Below are 23,775 nucleotides of genomic sequence, written 5' to 3' on the forward strand. Positions count from 1 at the left end.
TGAGTTGTCCAGACTTGCTGACTCCATTTCTCGTGCACTCCTTACCCCACTGCCTTCTGGCATCTGTGTCTGGCCCTCCTGCTCTTCCAGTGTTCCCAGTCTTAGAGGGTGGTGGAAGCACCCACCTAGTGGCCTGTGCCTGAAACCTAGAAATTAATCTGATTCCTCTCCCCACCTTTCCTCACCTCCCCATGTAAAATTAATCACCCAGATCCATTGACTTGGTTACTAAATCTCTCTTGAATCAATCCTCCCCTGTTTTTCCATCCCCATTGTCCCTGCTTAGTTTGGGAAAATATTTCTGTTTTTATGAAGAAGGTGACAGGCCGGCAGGTGTGGTTGCCACATGATGAGGTCACATACACTTTAGGGGTGCTGCTGACTGCAAAGGCAAGAGATTTAGTCCCTGGGGATTGCATGGTCATTGTAATGCCCTCTTGATGTGGGTTTTTGGTTTTAAATGGTGACTTCTGGATCTCTCTGTTGGTTCCCTTCCACTTCCCTGGCATTTTGCTCTGATTGACGAGGGACACTTCTGCTGTTCCTAGAAGGTCTGAGCTCACAACTGTCATTTTAGTTTTGTGACCTTATCTGGGCTCTGACCCTCACTAGGTGTATGAGCTTGAGCAGGTGATTGACTCTCTTGGCTCTTAAGTTCCTTATCTGCAAAGTAAGTGGCTTCTCCTCGACCAGTGGTTCTCAACCCTGGCTTCACATTAGAACCACCTGGGAAGCTTTTAAAACTCCTGATGCGGATGCTTGCAAGATGCTTGCAGGCTGCACTCCAGACCAAAGACATCAACTCTGGATGCCCAGGCAGGCCTCGGGATTTTTAAAGGTTCCTTAAAGATCCCAGTGTGTAATCCAGGTTGAGAACCACTGTCTTAAGTGATTTGAAAGAACCTTTTCTCTTGTATCATGCCATGTTTTTTTATCCTGCCCCAATGCTAAGTTGAGGTTTCTCTTCTTTTAATGTTTTTACTAACTTGAGAAGAAATAGCTGCGAAGCCTCCCCCACCCCCTTCCATCTGCTGTTTGTTCTTATTTACATACGATGGAACCCAGCCCGCTGATTTACAGCTCTGGTTCCCTTACAACTGTTATTGAACTGAAAACATAGCTGAAAACTTATTAAACAGAAAAAAAATTGTTTTGAGCTGCATGCTGACATTTCATTACAGAACCAAGAAAACATTTAAACTTCTTTCCTTCTAGAAGTAATGATAAACAGTGACTTAGAACACCATAATCCCAAATAAAAATTTTAATTCTGGTGTAAAACCCAGTATTTAGTCTTTCTTGTTTGTCCCATCAAGAAACCAGAAGCATCTCTTCAGGAGAATGGAGTTTCAAGGGGTTTGTGCCCATAAACAGGCAGGACTTCCTCAAACCACTCCATGTGGGCCTCTGAAGTTGTGTCAGCACATCTTTTCCTCATGCCCCCAAAAAGCCAGGTCATCAGCGTGGGTGCAGTCTCACTGCTTTAACACTCTGGACCAAGTCTTCCAGAAGACATCCTTTCTGTAGCAGTCCCCCTTTGGGGCCAACCATTTTAGCTTCAAAGTAACCTAAGAGTTTTCTAAGCTGCAAGGGAGTAGAGAGGAGAGTAGGAAGATGATAAGTGAACAGTCAAGCATCTGGTTTAACCCCTGGCACTAAATTTGGAATGAACTGGGGTCTTGATTGAAGTCTGATTTATGTTGGGGAAGTTTCCCTTGGGGGGTTGGCTCTACCTGCCTGTATCTCTGTTAACAGTATCTCTTTCAATTGTCCATTCACTTTCTTCTGCAATACACAGTCAGAAACACATAGTCCATGCCTTTGCTTGTCTCTCTCAAGCCCTTTTTGAACTATTGAATTCTGTTGCCACCTTGATGAGGATGGACTGATTTAGAAACCACTGATAAGTTATTAGTGATAATCTATGGTGAATTCCTTTCCCTGTATAATTCTTTTACAACTGGGCCATCACATCATTCTCGTGAAAAGAAATGGTTAGTCGTCTTCTAGCCATGGGAAAAAAACTCATTTTCGGGGGGGGAATATCTTGCCAGAGCACGGAGTCAAGCTGAAAGGAACCTCTTTCCCACTGTGATCAGCAGTGAACTATGTTTTTGTGCACGTCGATTTTGGCCCAGAAAACCTTCTCTGAAGCTTCTTGGCATTGACCCTGCCTGTTTTTGGATATTTTCTTGTAGCTGGAAGAATTGATCGAGGGTGTTCGCTGGGCCTTTATTGACATGCTGGAGAAAGAAAATGATTGGATGGATGCAGGGACCAAAAAGAGAGCCAAAGAAAAGGTAAGGGTTCTGTTTGACGAAAAAAATAATGACTTTCAGTTTAACAGATTTTCCTGCCTGACATTGACTGTGTGGTTGATTTTTATATTGACTGAGCTGTTGATTCCTAATGACCCTGGCGTTAGTCAGGTGTCTGTATTTGGATGAATACATAGATTTCACTACCAGGAGGTAAGAGAAAATACGATCTGACCTTTTCTTTTTCTAATTGCATTTTCCGACACCTCGTAATTCAGCCTTTCCTTTTCTCCTAATTGCTGTCTTTAAGAGCCTCATGGCTTACTACTGCCCAGTGAATTTTGCCATAAACCATCATTGGATATGGCAGAATGCAGAGCAGTGGGGAGCCATGGGGAGCAGCTGGCAGAAGAGCCCTCAAGACATAAAGAAGAAAAACCCATATTGGCCGTGTGTCCTCCTGCTCTGTGCATGATGCGTGCAAGTGTCCTCAGGCAGATCCTTTCCCGTAACCAAACAGATCTACTTTCTAACCTATCATTTTGCAAAAATGTCCCAAATAGCAAGCTGGTAAACTATAGAACAGTGGTAGACCCTTGTGTGAATATACAAAAATGTGTCCGAATAGAAATGGACACTTGGTGGGCCTTGTGAAAGTTTCTGATACTATGCAACAAGATGAGGGAATAGTGAGCAAAGCATTAGCAGACATGATATATACAAATAAAGAATGGGGCCCATCTTGAATTCTAGGTATTCTGATGGAGCTGGGGCTCAGGTGCGTAGGCCACACCAGCTATACTCTTAACTGATTAGCTCTGCATCCAGGAGACTTCAAAATTAGGAGTATTTCTCTTTTTAGAGTAGCATTTTCTCAATTTCCCCGAAGACAGCAGGCACCTGGCCACTATATAGCTTTCTGGGTCCCTCCCCGGTCTGGCCTGATTTGGTGGATCAAGGGTAGAGTCTGAACATTTATGAGTTGAGCCGGTCTCCCTGGTGATTCTTATCACTAGGCAAGCGCTAGGAATGCTACTTAGAGTCCTACCTTTTATTCTGTACTGAGCCCAAATATTTTTGCCTCCTGGTGAAGAAACAAAGAAGCAACATTCTGGGAATGCTTAACCTTGTTGAAATGAGAACGTGCAGAGTGATTAGCAAGGATATTTTCTAGAGCTTTAATACCCCCAAGAAGTATAAACATTGCCGTTTATATTTTTTTGTCAGTAGACATGAGAAGGCTGTTCAGTGTTTGTAGTGAAGAAAGAACTTGGGTGGGAGGGGAGCTGGAGGAAGACAAGGGGTAAGAGTTTGCTATTTCCTCCCTTGAAAATCTGTCAAAGCTGTCTTAACTCATCTAAGGCACATGCTGATGAAAGGCAGGAGGACACGGGCTGTGATGGGAAACTCTGCAGATGGTAGGTGAAACTTCTGGCACCAACATATCGTTGTTTTTTTGAAGGCTTCATTTATTCTCCAAGCTAGCTGGTGGTATCTGGGACAGAATGTGTCTTGAACTGGGGCAGTTGATAGCTCAGTGTGTTAGGGGCTCTTGATCCTAGCCTGACCCCAAGTGGACCGAAGGCATGCATGCATGAATTAATACAGGGCCACGGTGTAGGGAATGGGTGGAGTGGTGAGGGGTGTGTATGTGATGAATGAATGGATGCCAGAGGACTGTTCTGGAAACTGCAGTCTGTTCTTTGATAAGTATGGATCGTGATTGCCTCAGAGAGATCTGCTGAGTTACATAAGGGATTCGGTGCTTTCCAGCTGGGCCTTCTAGGTAAGTGGTCCTTGGATCTTTCTTGAAGGAGGAGGACTTTTCTCAGGCCTTCTAATATTAGCCGTGCTCCTGTTTCCCCCCTGCCCCGAGTTGCTCTCCAGTCTTATATTTTATTTCACTGAGAGCCGACACTTGTTCTTCTCAAGTACTCATTGAACTCTCTGCTTTTCTTTGTGGTGAGTCCAACCTGCCAGGAACTCAACTAGTTCCTTGATGGCTGCTTATATCAAAGGCAATTGTCCTCCTGGATCTTACCAGGTCCCTCAAGTGTATCCTGTATTTCAGAGTTCAGAGCACTTCCTTTAATGAAAGCGCAAGAAAGAAGGATGTTGTTTAAGAATTTCCAGTGGCTCTCTAAGCCGGGTCCTGCTCTGGACCCCAAAAGGTGGAGAATGGTTCAAAATTAAGTGAACATGCAGTTCTTGAAATGGCCTCTGGGTGGAGCTCATGGTACTCACAAAGACAACATGTAGGGAGCTGAAGGCTTTTCTGCAGCTTTCTGCTCTGGGTTGTTTTTGAAAAAAAATTTTTTTTTCTTGCCCTTTTTCTCTGCTGTCCTCGATTTGATTGCCTTTTAATAGTCAATAAGAAAGGAGAGGCTCTGCCTTATAAGTCCTTGAATCTTAGCTGGAAATCTCTGACTATCTTAGGGCTTTGTCTTTCTGATACCAAGTAGCCCCTGCATTAAGGAAGGATTTACCTGCATTCAAAGTGGAGGTGAAGAATTTGCCTGCTTTTCCTGGTATGACTTGGCACTGTTCTTTGGGCATGTGTTGTATGCAGTATATCATCCAGGCGGAAGATTTCTCATCAATAATAGTGCCCACACTGGGCCAATGCTGAGTCACTTGGCAACCCCTTGGGAATGCTGGAAAAATGTTCTGATTTGAGAGGGGGAGAAGGTTTTCTTTTCTTTACCAGAAGATCTGGACTGCAGATAATGACAGTGCCTCCTAAGAGGTGGTGACCTCAGCATTCCATAGTGGTGGACCTCCTGAATGGGGAGGGCTTCAGATACCTGCAGTGGGCTGGGGCCTAACCCTGTGGCTTTTGTGACAGTGACCCCGGTCTCAGAATGGAGGCGTGTGGATGTGGTTTTGTCGTGCTATTCACCAGGGATGGTCACTGTAAAAGATAAACGAGGATTCCTCTCTCCTGTGAAGGCTAAATCTTGTTCTCTTTCTCCCTGCCTTTTCCTGCTTGTCTCTTAAGTCACGGGTGGTTTTGCATTGTGAAACTGATGGTGTGTGTTTCAACTGGAAATTTCATATTATGAAATAAGCACCAATTTTTGTTTAGGATTATATGTTCCCTACAAGCATGTGCTCTTATTGTGAACAAGCAGCAAAGGACAGGAGGCCTGTGATTTTTCCAGTTATAAGGACTGGTGAATGAGTATAAGGTGACAAAAGAATTATCTTGGGGGTATGTTTTGGAGGGTTTGCCTTTTCCAGAGCAGGAGGATCTCAAGGTCATTATGTAATGATTCTGAGGCCTGCAGGAGAGGGAGGAGGCACTGCCTTCGGCTGCCCTGGTGGCTGGAGCAGGGCTTCTGGGGGGCTCTGTGGCAGATCAGGAACAGCAGCTTCCTGAGCTCGCCTGATCCTGGGCTGGCTTTGATTAAGTAGCCAAGAGCTGGGTCCTTTCTGAAATATTTGTTTGTTTGTGATCTATGCCCCTGAGTCCCATCCTTGTCAGGCCACACCCAGAGAAGAATAGCAGGATGAAACTCAAAAGGGTTAGGGTCCTAAGGATGCTGTGAGTGGCCTTAACCTTGGCCAAAGCAGGTGCAGAGAAGTCTGCCGAATGGTCCCAACTTCACAGGCATGCGACTCCCAGACACAGGCTTTGAGTGAGGTGGGAAGAGTTTTCTTGCAGAGGGCAAACCAGAAGTGTAGTTCACCTCTTTGGCTGTGTCTAAGCTCTGCCCAGTCCTAGGGCATTCCCCCAGGTATACAGTCAGAACAGACCCCGGCCGTGCCCTGCCCACATTCCCTAGCCCAGCGGTTCTAAAGGTGTGGTTCCCAGACCAGCATCTGGGAATTTATTGGAGATGTACATTTTCAGGCCCCACACCAGACTCACTGAACTCTGGCAGTGGGGTCCCACAAGCTGTGTTTTCACAAGCCCACCAGATGATGCCGTGCACACACCGGTCTGACTTCCACTTCCGTTTTACCCAAGAGCTTTCTCTTGTCCCTGGAGCTTGCTTTCCCTTCATATAGAGGGGCCCAAAACTCTAGGGGAATTAGCACACCCTCCTGGGCAGCACTCACCCAGTGACTGGTGGGAGTTGGCTTATATATGCCCTGGCTCTTTCTTCCCTCTGGTGGGATAGCCCTGAAGTGTGTGTTCTGCCCAGGCTGCTGGAGTTTGCCCGGCGGGATTAAGCTCACAGTGATGGCTGGCTTGATAGGGAACCCTTGGTTGAAGGCCTGCCCTTCTCCTCTCCCTTCCCCATTTCCCCACCAGTGTTTCTTTCACCTCCCACGTCAACTCCTTGCATTCAAATCCTTGTCTAGTTTTGAACAAATCCAGCATTATCTTTGTGATACATATTTTAAACACAAAGCAAATATTTGGCATAAGTAGGAATTTGATGCATACATTTAGCAAAGGCATATTATACCTGATACCTTACGGAGGGAGTTGAATCTAATTGAATTTTTGTGTTCTAGAGCCTTGCATATGTGTTGTTTGGGGGAAAGCAGTAAGTCATTAGTTCTCACACTTGAGTGTGCATCAGCATCACCCAGAAGGCTTGATGACACACAGCTTGCCTGCCCCCACTCCCAGATTTCTGCTTTAGGAGATCTGGGCTGGGGCCCAAGAATCTGCATCCCTGATAAGATCTCAGGTGCTGCTGATACTGTTAGTCTGGGGCCCACACATTGAGGACCACTGCTCTAGGTGATTATGGGTGAACACTTCTTTCTAACAAGGCCGTGTTCACAGAAATAGCTAATGTGTGTGATGTGATTATTACTATGTCTTACCCCTTACAAGAATCCCCTTTTCACCATCACTCATAGGTGAATGCCCTGAGTCTTGGGCACTCTGAACCCAGCCGGGCCGCCTCTTCCGTCATTGCTCAAAAACCCTTCTTGATACAGATCCAAACAATCTTTCTTGGTCACTTCCATCCCTTGTCCCCTACATCTGTCCTCAGGAATTACCAGAATAAGTCTTCCACATAAAAGCTCTTCCCATATTTGAAGATGTTTAAAATGTTTTTCTATTTCAGATGGAACATCCTTGGTTATTTCTCACACTAAATTAACAAATATTATATGCCAGGCACTGTTCTAAATGCTTTATAAATAGTATCTACCTCAGTGCCATAATATCTGTATGATTATTCCAATTGTACAGATGAGGACCCTGAAGCACAGAGAGGGCAAGAAACTTGTTCAAGGTCACACAGCTAGTGGGTGGAAAAGCTGGGCTCTTAGTCCGGGAAGTCTGGTTTCAGTCCTTGCTTTTATCCACAATACCAGTGGTTCTCAGAGGGTAGTCCTTGGACCAGCAGCATCAACACCACCTGAGAACTCACTAGAAATGCAAATTCTTGGCCCCGCCCCAGACTTACTGATTCAGAAACTCTGAGAGGGGATGCAGCAATCTGTGCTTTACGTCCCCCAGGTGATTCTGATGCACATTCAAGTTTGAGAACCACTGCTCTGTGCTCCAGTTCTGATGCCTCATCCTGCTGGCTGCTCTCCAGTTTTCAGATTCTTCTTTTAAAGTTCAAGTTCAAAGCTGAACACAATATTCTAGATATAGTTTAACTCACACAGCACAAGAGGAATATTATTACTGCCTTCATTTTGCATACAAATTATATTAAGAGATTCAGAGTTTATTCTGGTTGTCTTTTTCCTTCAGCCATGTCACTGTTGGCTCATAATAAATTTACAGTGATTTAATTTTTAGGTCTTTTTTATCCCATAGGAGCTGTTATTAAGTCATGTTGTTCCAGTCCTAAACTTGACATTTAAAAAAAAAAAAATCTCTTCCCAGAACTTCACATTTATTCTCATAAAAAGCTATTTGGTTAGTTTTGGTTCATTGCTCTGGCTTTAAAAAATATGTATTTCTGAATCTTTTGTATGTTTATTATTTTTGTTATAAGAATTTATGTTCATTAAAGAAAATCTGTAAAGTTCAAAAGTAGAAAGAAGAAAAGAGTCATTGCTAGTTCCATCACCCAAGTATAACCACTGCTAACATTTTGGTGTATTATTTTGCATTTTTCCCTTACACATAGGCTTTACAAGGCACTATTGAATAGTGCTGTATATATAAATTTGATTCCTTTTTATGTTGTAAGCATTTACCCTATTTTTACATATTCTTTATAAAAGCATTTTCACTACTATTACATATTCTTCCAGTGGTTATACAAGAGATTATTTAAACATTTCTCCGTAGTTGAGTATTTAGATTGTGCTACTCTAAATATTACTATGATAAGCATCTTTTGCACAATGCTTACCCTTCCAAATTTTGTACTAATTCCTGAGAATGGAGTCTCAAAAGATCTTTAAAAATCTCAAGTCCATCATTCAGAGTATCAACTGCCATTCTCACCACTGTATCATTCATAATTTGATAAATTTGCTTTTTTGATATTTTTCTTGGTTATTAGTGTGTATGCTCACAAAATGGAACTGGATTCATCCTATTTGCTCATGTTTTGGAGACTTCCTTCCAGATATATTCTGTGGCAGGTCTTTTGTTAGGTGTGGGTCAATTCATTAACCAATAGATTTTTTTAGTCCATTTCTACTTTGGACAAACTCCATGGAACTGTCATCCAGATTCTCCATTTTGCTTGTAAGGAGGTCTTGAGATACTTAGCAATGTCTTGATGTAATCTAGCTACACTGTATTTAGGACATTCCTTGATTTACCAATCTATTACTCTATTAAAACAATGGGAATTCAATTAAGTTGGACAGACATTCACTGGGCTCCAACTCTTTCTAAGATCCTGTGTTATCCTAAGTGCAAATTATGTCATTCCCGGGGGAACGGCCAGCTATGCAGACTCCCAAACGAGAAATTTCAATCTTTGCTCCCAGTCAACTTCTAAGCACTGACGATTCTGTTGATTATGTCTAACAACTTTCAAATATATCCCATTTCTATTTCATAGTACTTTTTCCCTGCTAGCTTCTCATCCTTTTAAATTCTTTTCCTCTTTTATAGTCTTGGAAAAAGAATAATGAAATGAACGCTTCTAGCATTTCTGGCGGCGGGGTCTTTCCTGTCTTTCCCATGAACCTTTTGAGATAGCATCATAGTGCGTATTCATAGTTGAAAAACTCGGCCCCCAAAATACAGATTACTGAATTGAAGTGATTCCTGTAAGGGGAAGAACTTTGGCTGGTTGCTTTTCTCTTGTATTCCTGGAACCTCACGTGTGCCTGGCATTTTCCCTGTCTTCCTTGGCCACTGGGCAGATCTTAGTAAGAAATGTGGCTCCACCAAACACTAGCTCTGGGACCTTAGGCGAGAAGTGTGTTTTTGGCCTCAGTTTCCCACCCCCTCCCCATGAAATGGGTATATACTGTTGTTTTCACTGAGTAGTTGGAGGATTAAGAAAGTAATGTATGTACAGTGACTAGCAAAGGGTAAGCATTCAATATATATTAGGCATTATTAGTAAAATGACATTTTCATTTTTCCCCCAAGAGTTCCCTTGTTTTCTCCTCCCTAAGTAATTTAATGTCCCATTCCATTCTCCTAAAATTGGGAAAGAGAAGGTGATGTCACTTAAATTTTTTTTTTCATATTACATTTACCATTGGAGTGGTGTAGAAAATAGAATTTTATTAACTGTGACTTCTGTTTAATATTTTAAATAATTTTTAATGGAAAATTTTAAACATGCAAAAGTGTATATAACACCCCCTCCATGTACTCATCACCCAGCTTCAACAGTTAGCAATATTTTGCCCTTCTGATTTCATCTACACCACACATCCACCTGTTTTTATGCTTGAGAATTTTAAAGCTAATTTCAGACTTCATTTTACTATGTTTCATTATGTGTCTCCAACTGATAAGGACTTAAAAAAAACTAACAATACCATTAATACATCCAACAATATTAATAATAATACCTCATTAATTAGTATCCTGTCGGTGTGCAGTTTTCAGTAATTATCTAAAAATATGCATTTTTTTTTTTTTTGGTAAGTGGAGCTTTTAATTAAGTACATAAAAGGTATGGATTCCTTCTCAGGTTTCCTTATTTTGGAAGAGAGACTAAAAAAGGAATAAAAGCACCCAAAAATAATGAGCACAAAGAGAAAATATATCTAAATGGAGAGAGAAGTTGGGGCAAAAGGTAAAGAAGGTGAGAGGGAAAATAATGGGCAGGTGGAGACATGTTCTCCAGGGTAGTTCTGGGGATGCGTTTTGAGGTAAATTACACTTTTCATGCACTGCTACTTACATAAGCTGTGGTTTCCAAGAGTCTCCCTGACTTTGAAATATTCATTAATAAGTATTTAATTGCTAATAAAATTAGGTATTAAATTAAGGAGAAGCAGCTGAAATTCTCTGCCATAGAATATTAATCAATGTGCCCAATGATATTTATCTCTAATTATATGGCCCCTTCCTTTCAGTGGAGTTGCTAGAGTAATCAGTGTGGGGACAGGGGTTATTTTCCTGCTGAGATGCAGCCCATGTTAGAAAAATAATTGTCCAGATGCGTGGGATTCACGCCAGGGTCAAGCCAACCAAGGGTTATAAGATGGATTGGCCCCTGTTGTTTTTGTTTTTTCAACAATAGGTTTCAATCAGTAGCCAAACAAGGTCCACAGGTTGCAGTTGATAGGCATATCACTTAAGGCTTTTAAAGTTTTAACAGTCCCTTGCTTTTTTATCCATGAAATTTATTGGTGGGAGAAATCGGGTCATTTGTCTTGTAGAAGTCCCATAATCTGGATTTGCCTGATTATATCCTAGTGTTGTCTTTTTGTTTGTTTGTTTGTTTTATTTTTTTTATTAAATTCAGTTTTATTGAAATACATTCACACACCATACAATCATCCAAGGTATACAATCCACTGTCCACAGTATGATAACATAGTTGTGCGTTCATCACCACAATCTATCTCTGAACATTTTCCTTACATCAGAAAGAACCAGAACAAGAATAAAAAATACAAGTGAAAAAAGAACACCCAAATCATCCCCCCATCCCACCCCATTTGTCCTTTAGTTTTTATCCCCATTTTTCTACTCATCCGTACACTAGATAAAGGGGGTGTGATCCACAAGGTCTTCACAATCACACTATCACCCCTTGTAATCTACATTATTATATAATTTTCTTCAGAAGTCCAGACTGCTGGGTTGGAGTTTGGTAGTTTCAGGTGTTTACTTCTAGCTGTTCTAATACATTAAAACCTAAGACGTGTTATCTATATAGTGCATAAGGATGTCCACCAGAGTGACCTCTCGACTCCATTTGAAATCTCTCAGCCACTGAAACTATTTCGTCTCATTTTGCATCCCCCTTTTGGTCAAGAAGATACTCTCAGTCCCACGATGCCGGGTCCACATTCATCCCCGGGAGTCATATTCTGCATTGCCAGGGAGATTTACACCCCTGGGAGTCGGGTCCCACGTAGGGGGGAGGGCAGCGAGTTCACCTGTCGAGATGGCTCAGTTAGAGAGAGAGAGGGCCACATCTGAGCAACAAAGAGGTACTCGGGGGAGACTCTTAGGCACAATTATATGCAAGTTTAGCCTCTCCTTTGCAGTAACGAGCTTCATAAGGGCATGTCCCATGATCGAGGGCTCAGCACATCAAACTGCCAGTCCCAATGTTTGTGACAACATCAACACCAGTCCAGGTGAGGAAGTCCAACACATCTGCACCTTCCCCCAGATCCTCAGGGCTGGGGAGGAGGAGGCTGTAAATATATTTTTTATTATCTGCCCAAATTCTAGTGTTGTCTTTTAACGTTTTCCTTCGGCCCTTTATATTTCTTGAAAATTGGTAATGACAGCCAGAGGTTTGATTAGATTCAGGTTCAGTTTTCTTTTGGCAAGAAGACTTCATAGGTGGGTGCTGTGTGCTTCCTATTGTCTCCCATCAGGAGGCACATGATGCCAGGTTGTCTCACTTCTAATGACGAGGTCGATCAGTGGGTACAAGTGTTGTCAGCCGGATCCTTCCATTTTAACTTCTCCATCAACCTTTCACCTTAGTGGTCTTTATTTCTTGATGGTACATTAGAATCTTCTGAGGAGCTTTTAAAAACTCTTGGTGCTCAGGCTGCACCCCAGACCAGTTACCTCAGACTCTGGAGAGGAGATCCAGGCATTAGAAGTGTTTCAAGTTCCCCAGGAGATCCAAATGTACAGCTAGGGTTGTTTTAGTGTTCATTGATACGATTGCATAGGTACATGATTTCATTAGGGGTTGCAAATGGTGATTTTCAGTTTCTGTCATTCTTTCTGCATTTATTAACTGGAATTTTTCTATGCAAAAGGATTTTCCCTCATCACCCCGTTTGACTACCCTGAGATATAGTTTATACAGAAAAGGCAGCATGTCTGATTCTTTCTCTTTATTTATTAATTTTCAGAATGAGTTGGTGCTCTAGCACGTCCAGAAGTGCCAAACGAGCCCCCCTGCCCCTGGTCCCCAACCCCACCCCTGTATTGTTATTTAGCTCAGGGAATTTTAGGTATTTGACGTGTTTAAATTCATTGCAATCATCATTCTTTTTGAAGCTCAAATTGCCCCAATCTTGGCCAATGGGAGCCTCATCCTTTAGGGAATTTTGACACCATCCCAGTTGTTTTTTTGACAGCATCCTTGCTTCCTGGCACAGGAAGATGTCCTCTTTAATGTTTAATTTCTATTTAATCACAAAATGTTTTGAACAATTTATAAATCAGTGCCTTCACTAGTTCTTCCACCAATGAGTAATATATTGATATCTTTTTTTTTTTTATCATGGGACAAAAACTTGAAATACAGAATTTCTGTAATAAAATTGTAGAAATATGGGTTAGTGTTGATGTGAATAAGGGGACTAGCCTATGTCAATGGATATACATGTAATATATACTCTGTGGTTTTTAAAATCTTCTGCAATGTTGCATTCTCAATGTTAATCATCAAGAATATAAATAAGTGTATGACTAGTGTATGGCCATGCCATATATTCTTTCAATAATGCAGTGTTGAGGAATAGAACTAATTTGAACTATGTAGAACGATATATTAAAAGATGACACTTGGAATAGTAAATGTGTAGACATTTTAAAATATCAGCAAGCAGTAATAGTTTAAACATAATAATGTACAACTGTTTAGTTTTTACATGTGTATTAGGGATTACTTTGAGATGAGGGACTGGTTGATTGTGGGCCTTTGGAAGCAGATGGGAGGTGCCATGATATCCTCAGAATAAAATTCCAGGTGCCAAAAGTAGAGTGATGCTTTTTAAAGTAGCATGTATAACATCTATTTTATTTGTAGGATGAGTGGAGAAGGTTTAATGCGTGTTTTGATACTTTTTTGGTCCAAATCCAAATTCAGGGTGTTAGAAATTCACTTAAAAATACACGTTCAATTTGGTTTAACCAAAAGAATCAGTTTTGATATAATGAACTCTAGTTTCATGGGAAAAGAGTCCATTAGGAATGTTTGAATGTTCTGTGAGCTTTTTGTGCTACTCCTTCTCTTAGGCCTGAGATGAAACTAATAGCCACTATGTGTGCGCTTATCTGCTATCTCTGGGGTTGAGTCTGCTGCTGTCAGCCACTCCCTTGTTATCTGGCTCCTGGTGCAGCTCAGTCAGTTGTATGGGAATGTCACTTCCATTAATAACCTGAGGGCTGGACAGGCTGAGAGTAGAAAATGGGTGAGGAGAGAGAAATTGTCTTTAACTTGGTGTTCTGAGTTGTCATTTTCCAGACCCCAGTAAAGGCAGGCTGAGGGTGTGACAGCAAATCCACTTCTGACAGAATCTCATATTTGAACCAGAGAAACAGCCTGGTACCAAGAGAAGAAAGAGTGAAAGAAACCTGGGAAAAAGCTAACGATGTGGGGTTGGAAAAGTTGGAGGAAGCAGTGCTAGGGAAAAATGGCATTGCTAAAGCATTCTGATGGAGGGGCTGAGAACTTTACAAAATAAATTTCATTTTGATTTTAAATATTATCATTCTTTGTGTTTTTAAATGAACGAAATTTCCTTTGACAGGTAAATTTTGTGGAAGAATTCATTCCTCATGGAGAGTTTGGAGTTTGGGGCTGGGTTTGTTTGTGGTCTAGATCAGTCAACTGCCAGAGGGAAGAGACGAGTTTTTAATTTTCTTCGTGCAAGTACTCAGCCACTGCAGTGGTCTATATTTCAGTTATCTATTGCCGCTTAACAAATCACCCCAAAACTTAGTGGCTTAAAACAACAAGTAATTTATCATTTCTATTGATTCGGTAGGTTGGTTGGGGTTCAGCTGGGTGGCTGTTCTTGCCACTCTCATGCAGTTGTAGTCAGGTGGCAGCTGTGGCTGGATGTCCAAAGTGGCTTCTTCACTCAGGTGTCTGGCATCTCGGAGCTCCTCACGTGGCGTAGGGTAGCATGTGCTCTTCTAGGGTAGTTAAGGGTTCCAAGAGGGAGGAAGCAGTGGCTGCCAGTTGTCTTAAGATCTGGACTCAGAAGTCCCAGAATGTCTCTTGTGCTCCATTCTCTTGGTCAAAGCCAGGGACAAGGCCAGTCCTGATGTGATTCAAGGACAGGAGAAATAAAGCTCCATCTCTCGATGAGGAGCAGCATGAGTGCACAGGGAGAGGAAAAGTTATTGGCAGCCACTTTTGGAGACTAGCTACCTACAATCTGTATCCTCATCTCTGTTCACTTTTTCTCTGTTTCCATTTGAGACTTCTGAACTACCTTACCTCCTCTCTTTAGCATCTGACCACTGAGTATCATTAATTTTTTTCTATTTTCCTATTTGGTTGTTGACTGGTTGATTTTTTTTTTTTTTAAATCATTGACTGGATTTCGTTTTTGTTTTTGGTTTGGCTCAAGCCCAGTATATACACTGACTCACAGAGTATTTGAGTAAACCTAACTCTCTTTGAACACAGCTTGTAAGAAACTGCTCTAGGTTTTAGGGCCTGGAAGTAGACTAGGTCACAAGGGACCTGATGACCCCATCCTAGTAGGCAAATCATTTTTCCAGTTTTACATTTGATTTCCTTAGTAAATAAACTTACTTTTCTAGTACAGGCACCCCTACATTGATTTAGGGGCTCCTGAACTTCATTAACCAAAGGCTCTCAGCATTGGGAAGGGCCATGCTGCACTCTCTGTTCTTGGTATATTCTGGTGTTCCCAGCGCTGACGGTCACAGTGTAGGCTGATAAGAGCCTCCTCACAGGGGGTTGTAAGGACCGGAACTAATGAGTATAATGGGCCTGTGCCAGAGCAGAGCTGAGCAGAGGACCCTGGCAGTGGGGTGTGGTGGAGGTGGTGTCTTTAAGGGCCACTGAAAGGGGCAGAGCCTTTGCCTGATTCTGAGGTAGGCTACAAAACAAGTCACATGCTGATGGAATCATTTGATTTGTTCTTTCAGGCTTTTGAAAAGGAAAATAAAAGCTTGGCAAAGTGGTCTCCCTTTGTATAGACCTGTAATAAGTCACATTAGAATGAGTTCCTATGAGTTCTAAGTAATTTCTGATTCCATGAAAAATTATTCATAAAGAATAAGCTTATCAGAGAGGGTACTTTTGAAATGAGCAAACTTGACGGGATTGAAGTGGAGAGAGAAGAGGAGAAAGCCCCCCACCCCAACCCCTTCCCTTTCTCAGACACTCCTTAACCATTGGCTGATCATTTGGATGTCTCTCAGCATCTAGTGGGAATGAGAGCCCTGTGGGGGTGCCACATGACCTTATGGGTAGGAGCTGGCAACTCCTGCAAAGTTCCAGGCCTGGGACCGCCTCAGACCCAGGCATCAGTTTTATAAATTCCCCAGGTGATTCCAATGAGCAGCCAAATTTGGGAACCAGAGCCCTACTGGAGCGGTGCTTCTCCAGCTTGGAACTTGTGAAAATGCAGATTCTTACCAGGAAATTCAGAGTTGAGCCTGATTCTGCATTTCTAACAGGTCCCTTCATCATGCCCGATGATGCTGGACCACACTCTGAGTAGTAAGAGTGTAAAGCAGGGGTTGGCAAACTTTTCATGTAAAAAGCCAGATAGTAAATATTCTGGGGCTTTGCAGGCCATACAGTCTCTGGTCACAACTGCTCAAAACTGCCATTGCAGCATGAAAGCAGCCATAGACAATATGTGAACAAAGGCATGACTGGGTTCCAATGAAACTTTGCAAAAACAGGCAGCAGCTTGCATTTGGCCTGCCGGCTGTGGCTTCCTGACCTGATCTAGAGTTTTCCTAGTCTCAAGTTTTTGACCAAAAACTTGCTGCTTCTTCCTCCTGTTGGGCTGAGTCTTGGTAAGAATTAAGTGGTTTTGTAAGAGGTTACTCAGTACTTTGCTGAATGATGAATAATCGATGATGACATTTAGGCGGCTGTTTACCAACACCCACGTTGTCTGTTGGCTGTGGCTCATTGCTTTGCCTTGAGTATAGGTGGCCTTTCTGATTTCCCTCCCAGACTGCCTTTTCAGGGGTGGATCAAAAGAGAGCTAGGATTTGTTCCAAAACGTGACCCACAGGCTTCCCGGAATAAATACCCAGGTCTGAACTGTGGAGGCAGAGGGCGGCTTTATCTGTGTTCCCCCATGCACTTCTGTAGTTTAGTCTGGAGGATTGGAGGCTGGCATTGTGGCTACATGAGAGGCAGACAGCAGTGAGGCACCCAGAGCCACCCGATCCACACTGATACACGTCATATCGGAGCTGTAGCTATTGTGGCAGCAGAGAGGTAAATGTTGCCAATAATATATTATTGATCAGAATTATTTACAAATAGATAATGCAGGACCAAGTCATCAGAGTTTTGGGGGACCAAAATTAGGACCAAGGTCTCATTGCTTAAAAGGCCCGTGTCCCATCTCTTGGGCTTCTGGGGTAAGGGATAAGTTTCCTGTCTGCTGCTTTTGGCACGTTCCTACACGTCAAGCTCCAAAGCCAGTCGGGTCTGCGCTTCAGGAATGTTTTGAGTTTAATTGGTTCAAAACTGAAACTGACTCTCATTTGTCTTTATGGTAGTGCTAACATTCCTAAGGGAAAGATTTTAGTGCTCTTTTGAAATGGGAGATAGAGGGTCAGAAATCCTTGTGCCAGGGGTGGTTTATGCCAGTGGATCTCCTCCATGGGATCGAAAACCTTATCTCCTTGGGGCCCCATTCTCTCAGATAAAGCCTCCCCTCTGCTGGTGAAATCTAATTTTCCTCATTGCCTTGGCTGGTTTGAAAAATAAAAATGTTTTGGTATTTCCAGACCAAAAATAGCCTTTCCTCTCTCCCTTCCTCTTTTATTATTCTCAGATGTTCTTGCCTTGTCCTTTCTGTTTTGACCTTCCCCTTTGACTGAATCTTGGGTCTGCCAGGGGCTCTCAGCTAAAGTTTAGTCCCCCTGGTGCTCAGAACCAAAAGCTCAATGGTATAGTTTTTAGGGATGGATGGAGAATTTCGTAAAAGTATATTTAGGGAAACTAAGATGGCGGCTAGCTGAGACGGCGAAAAAAACGCCTCCGTGAAAAACACTAGCTAAAAACCAGAAAGTGACCTAGAATACCGGTTACAGCGATGTGCCAACTGGATGAGGGCTCCTAGCTCCAGAGGGGCCGTATACTTGGTGAAACCGGGAGTCTGCATTCTGAAATGAGTGAGTAAGCTGGCTGGAAGACCCGCAGCCGCGCGGCGGGCTGGGGAAGCCAGGGTTCAGCGTATGGAGACCAGCTGGCTCTTTAAAAAAAAAAAAAAAAAAAAAGCGGCTCCAGTAGCAATTGTGGGAACCACGCAGTAAAACACAGCAAGAGGAGGCTGGGCTGGCCTCTTGCTGTCTGGCTGGGAAGATAGCCCGCAGCAGATACCCTTGGGTTCGGGGGAACGGAGGGGAGAGCTGGAAGCAGAAAGAAACCCTGTGGCTAGCAGCTGGTCCCCGGAGGGCTGGATAAACTCCTGCCCGGGGCCGTGCCCACAGCCCAAAGTCCTGCCAGTTGTCCCAGAGCTGGGAAGGAGGAACTGTGCGAGGAGGAGGGGGCTGAGATGCCCCGCTCAGCCATTTTTGCTTCGGGCTGGGAGTGCGCCGCCGCACGGCCCGGCGGCCGGGGCTTCCCTTGTGGGACGGCGCGCACTGGTGACATAGCACAGCATTCCCTCGGCTGAGCTCCTGGAGGAGCGCGGCTGGGAGGGGGGATCCGCTCGGAGAACCCAGGGACTCTACACCAAGTCCGGTGGTTTATGGATCAGCGAGAGAGAGGTTCTGGGGCTGAACTGAAATGAAGGCTTAGACTTATATGGCGGCCTTGAATCTCTGGGATCCTGGGGGATTTGAACATTAGAACTGCCCTTCCTGCCTGGCCACCCGTACACACGCCCCACATTCAGGGCGGACAGCTCCAGCAACACACCCAAACTGAGTTCTCCAACTGAACCCACAAGAATCATTTCCCCACACAACGCGGAAACAAGGTTGAGAACTGACTTGAGGGATATAGGTGACTCACAGACGCCATCTGCTGGTTAATTAGAGAAAGTGTACGTCACCAAAGTGTGTTCCTGAAAAATTAGATCGATATCCCTTTTTCTTTACAACTTGAAAGAGCCCTATCAAGCAAAATGAATGCCAAGAGGCCAAAAACAACAGAAAATCTTAATGCATATGATAAAACCAGAAGATATGGAGAATCCAACTCCAAACACACAAACCAAAATATCAGAAGATACAGTATACCTCGCAAAATTAATCAAAGAACTACAATCAAGGAACGAAAACATGGCAAAGGATTTAAAGGACATCAAGAAGACCATGGCCCAGGATATAAGTGACATAAAGAAGACCCTCGAAGAGCATAAAGAAGACATTGCAAGAGTAAATAAAAAAATAGAAGATCTTATGGAAATAAAAGAAACCATTGGCCAAATTAAAAAGACTCTGGATATTCACAATACAAGACTAGAGGAAGCCGAACAACATCTCAGTGTCCTAGAAGTCCACAGAACAGAAAATGAAAGAACAAAAGAAAGAATGGAGAAAAAAATTAAAAAAATCGAAATGGATCTCAGGGATATGATAGATAAAATAAAACATCCAAACTTAAGACTCACTGGTGTCCCAGAAGGGGAAGAGAAGGGTAAAGGTCTAGAAAGAGTATTCGAAGAAATTGTTGGGGAAAACTTCCCCAACCTTCTACACAATATAAATACACAAAGCATAAATGCCCAGCGAACTCCAAATAGAATAAATCCAAATAAACCCACTCCAAGACATATTCTGATCAGACTGTCAAATACTGAAGACAAGGAGCAAGTTCTGAAAGCAGCAAGAGAAAAGCAATTCACCACATACAAAGGAAACAACATAAGATTAAGTAGTGACTACTCAGCAGCAACCATGGAGGTGAGAAGGCAGTGGCATGACATATTTAAAATTCTGAGAGAGAAAAATTTCCAACCAAGAATACTTTATCCAGCAAAACTCTCCTTCAAATTTGAGGGAGAGCTTAAATTTTTCACAGACAAACAAATGCTGAGAAACTTTGCCGATGAAAGACCTGCCCTACTTCAGATTCTGAGGGGAGCCCTGCTGGCGGAGAGACAGGGAAAGGAGAAAGAGATATAGAGAATTTTAACAGACATATATAGTACCTTACATCCCAAATCACCAGGACACTCACTTTTCTCTAGTGATCACAGATCTTTCTCGAGAAGGGACCATAAGCTGGGACATAAAACAAGCCTCAAGAAATTAAAAAAAAAAAATTGAATATGCTCAAAGCACATTCTCCAACCACAATGGAATACAAATAGAAGTCAATAATTTTTAAACTGTAATTCTACTAGTTACTTCCTACATGATATAAAATACACAAACTCTAAGGACTAATCAGTGGTTTCGAACTCAATGTAAAATATGTAATTTTAGACAACTATATAAAGGTGGGGGAATGAAGGAGTATAGGAACATAGTTTATGTGTCCTATTGAAGTGAAGGTGGTATCAAAGAAAAACAAGATTGATATGGATTTAAGAGGTTAATTTTAAGCCCCACAGTAAACACAAATTATCGGAGAATATAACCATAGAGATGAAAAGTAGAGTTTGGGTTAAGAGAAATGGGGGAAGGGGTAATGTGTAGGGTTGCTGTTTGAGGTGAAGGGAAATTTCTAGTAATGGATGGTGGGAAGGTGATAGCATTACAACATTCTAAACGTGATTAATCCCACTAATGAAAGGCTAGGGAGGGAGTGGAATGGGAAGATTTAGGCTGTATATATGTTTCCACAACTGAAAAAAAAAAAAAAAAGACAGTCTAACTAGATGACAATTGAATGCTAAGGATGAACTTGGATGGGACAGGAGGATAGAGGACAGGTGGCTCGAAGGGACACAGTTGAGACATAAGGAAAAGGAAATATAGAATGTAAGCTTTGTATCATTGTTGAATCTATTGTACTTCTTAGCTGCGCTTAATGGGATTGCATGAAAAAATGTTCTTGTTCATGGGAAGTGTATACATGAATTATAGTGAATGCTCAAGGATGTGTGCAGCTAGCTCTCATATGTTCAGACGACAGAGCAATAGATGATGGATGATAGATAGGGAGGGAGGGAGGGAAGGAAATAGCGATGTGACAGCAAGTTAAAGTTGGTGGATTGAGCTATCGGGGGAGGGGGGTCAGGGTATGATGGAATTCTGTGTATGGGGCTAGTATTGTTTTTGCAACTGTTCATATAATTTTGAATTTATTTCAAAATAAAAAAAAGTATATTTAAAACCCTTATCTACAGGTGTCTTGTCATTCTTACAGCTAAAAATATTATTTATGTCTTGGCATGTTGAATGTGGTTACTGATGCCGAGGTGGTCTGTATTCATTTCATTTGGATTTGTAAAAAGGAATAATATTTATATAATAAGATACTTTTCATTCCGTAAAAGACAGCATATATTGGGAAAACATGGGCTTTGAAATCAGCTTAAGGTTAAGTTAATCTGGGGTAAGGAGCTGGTTTTGGCTTTCATTATCTATATGACTTGGGGTGAGTTATTGTCCCTCTCTGATCTCACCTTCATCAGCTGTGAAGTGGGGTGCAGCACTGTGCCCACCTTGTAGAGTTGAGGTGAAATTTAGACCCGGCGATGATGTGAAGCGCTTAGCCTGGTGCCTGGTACATAGCGGGGGCCCAATGAAGAGCGCTACTTTTGTCATTATTAAAAATGTTATTTCTATTGTCACGGACCCTGTTTTGGTATGATATCTTCTCTTTGAAGACCACCTTTCCACAAGGTCCTTCCCTCCCCACCCCATTCCATCCTCTACATTCTTACATTGTTGTAGGTTTTTTTTTTTTTTTTTAATTTGCATCTTGTTCTCTGTAAGTGACCAACTGTGAACTCCTTGAATACAGGAATGCAATATACTAAGCCGTATATCTCAACTCCTGCTACACACAACAACACAGAAGAATTTCACAGATGTAGTGTTGAGTGAAAGAAGCCAGGTACAAAAGAGAACATGCTTTGTTTTTGAAGTTCAAGAACAGGCAAAACTAATCTATGGAGATAGAGGTCAGAATAGGGGTTATCTTGGAGGTGGAGGAGTTATTGACTGGGAGGGCACCCAAGGGGGCCTTCTGGGTGCTGTAAATGGTTTCAGTCTTGTTTTGGAGCTAGTAACACAGGTGTGTGTGTGTGTGTTGAAAAATTCTTTGAGTTGTACATTTAATATTTGTGTATTTTGTATATAACTCAATAAAAATTTAGTAAAAAGATGTTTCCCAGTATGCAATGCTTGTTTGGCCTTTTAGTAGTCATTCAGTAAAAGGCTGAATATTGAATGGCTGTTCTGATAAAGAAAGTCAATCATAATCACTACGTGACCAAGGCCAAATGTGAAGGAAGATGTGATATGCATTTTGAAAAACCCAGTGGACCTACTTCATAATTTGTAGTTAGAATTCACACTGTTATTCACAACATTGCTCACATTTCACATAGCTGTTTCAGAATATATAGTAAATTGTCACAGCAGGGCTTGTTGTTTGGGTCAGTTTGTACAGGTGTCATGGCAGGGAACACAGGAGAGAGAGGGATACTGCCCCATCAAAGTGGTAAAAACCTCATTTTTTGTTCAGTCTCTATTGTCCACACCCCTTCCTTTTTCCTTTCTCCCTTGTCCTTTTATCAATTCTACTTTGAAATGAAATCTGAAACGCTAATAGATGCTGCTGACACTTGTGCAGCAATTCTACCAGATGGTATTTGAATCTTGGGTGTTCTGTGAAAAATGAAAAGACCAAACACATGCACAAATAAATGAAGGCTGAATTAATCTTTATAATTAAATGGAATATTACCCTGCTATGACTGATTTTAGCTTTCAAACTGGATTGCATGCTAATTTTTCAGTGAACTGTAATTGTATTAACGTGACTTTTTAGATGCTTCAAAGTGCTTAAAAATAGATTTTGTCAAGTTACTGGGAGAAAAGTTATTAGAACTTTTAATCTAAACATCTCTGAGATTTTGGAGTATGCTTCTACAATGACTTATAGTTTCCAAGCATTTTCCAATTAATAATTAATATTTTGCCCCTATCATCCTGTGATTTGGGTGGCGTTGGCCAGAAATTGGGTTGAACTGGAAGTGCCTCAGGCACATTCAAAGAATTGGTGGGAGGGAAGATCATGGTGTTTCCAGTGGCACAGGAGTGGTGACTATGAGTGAAATACCTAAGGGATATCCAAGGAATGGATGAGTCCCCTTCCTGTGAATGGGTAGCACAGTGTCAGGGGTTCTCAGAAGTGGGTCCCGAAGCCTTGGCAAGCACCACAATCTAGAGCACAGAGCATCTTAAACTTGAGCATGCATGGGAATCTGCTAGACTAGTGGTTCTCAACCAAGGGCAATATTGCCTATTGCCTCCCCCCCCCCCCCCCGCCGGGACATTTCATAATGTCTGGAGACATTTTTGAGTGAATATTTAGGGAGGAGGATTGACAGCCAATGGGTAGGGGCCCAGGAAGCTGCTAAACATCTTATTATGCGCAGGATGGCCCCCATCATAAAGAATGACCTGGCCCAAAATGTCAGTAGTGCCAAGATTGAGAAACCCTGCCCTACGGTGGGGATTTTTTTATAGATTCCTGGGCCCCAACCCAGAGACATTCTTACTCAGTAGTTCTGGGGTGGTCCCGTGAATTTGCATGTTTAACAAATTCCCAAGTGATCCTGGCATTGCCAGTCCATGGACCCTGCTTTGAGAAGCCCTGAACTCGAGGACTCCAGGGTCAAAGGAACAAGCGATATTCATGGGCATCAGCTCTATAACATCCCCCTCGATTAGAAAAACAGTATGACAGCTCATCACATTGCCCTAACTTAATAATTCACCAGTGCTATCTCATTTGATCTCTACCCCAACCTTATGAGAGGGGCAGTTCCAAAGTTTTTTTAGGCTTGTAAGGAATTGCTCATAGCAGAGCTAAACTTTAATGGAAAGAATGATGACAGTTCCCACTCAATTGAACTGTAGATGAGAGAACAGGATATGTTTACT

The 23,775-nt window shown here is 42.3% G+C and overlaps 1 protein-coding gene across 6 annotated transcripts in view; it reads left to right on the forward strand.

Annotated features, from left to right (window-relative positions):
- The window catches only part of PHEX (phosphate regulating endopeptidase homolog X-linked), a 259,988-nt gene that overhangs the window by 130,974 nt on the left and 105,239 nt on the right, over positions 1–23,775 (forward strand). For all 6 annotated transcript variants that reach the window (XM_037821360.1, XM_037821359.1, XM_037821363.1 and 3 more), the window contains one exon: positions 2,199–2,300. In XM_037821360.1, the coding sequence (XP_037677288.1) occupies positions 2,199–2,300 (102 nt within the window). The remainder of the gene's footprint in view (positions 1–2,198; positions 2,301–23,775) is intronic.

This window comes from Choloepus didactylus, chromosome X (genome assembly GCF_015220235.1).
Source record: "Choloepus didactylus isolate mChoDid1 chromosome X, mChoDid1.pri, whole genome shotgun sequence".
In the NCBI taxonomy this organism is placed as follows: domain Eukaryota; kingdom Metazoa; phylum Chordata; class Mammalia; order Pilosa; family Megalonychidae; genus Choloepus; species Choloepus didactylus.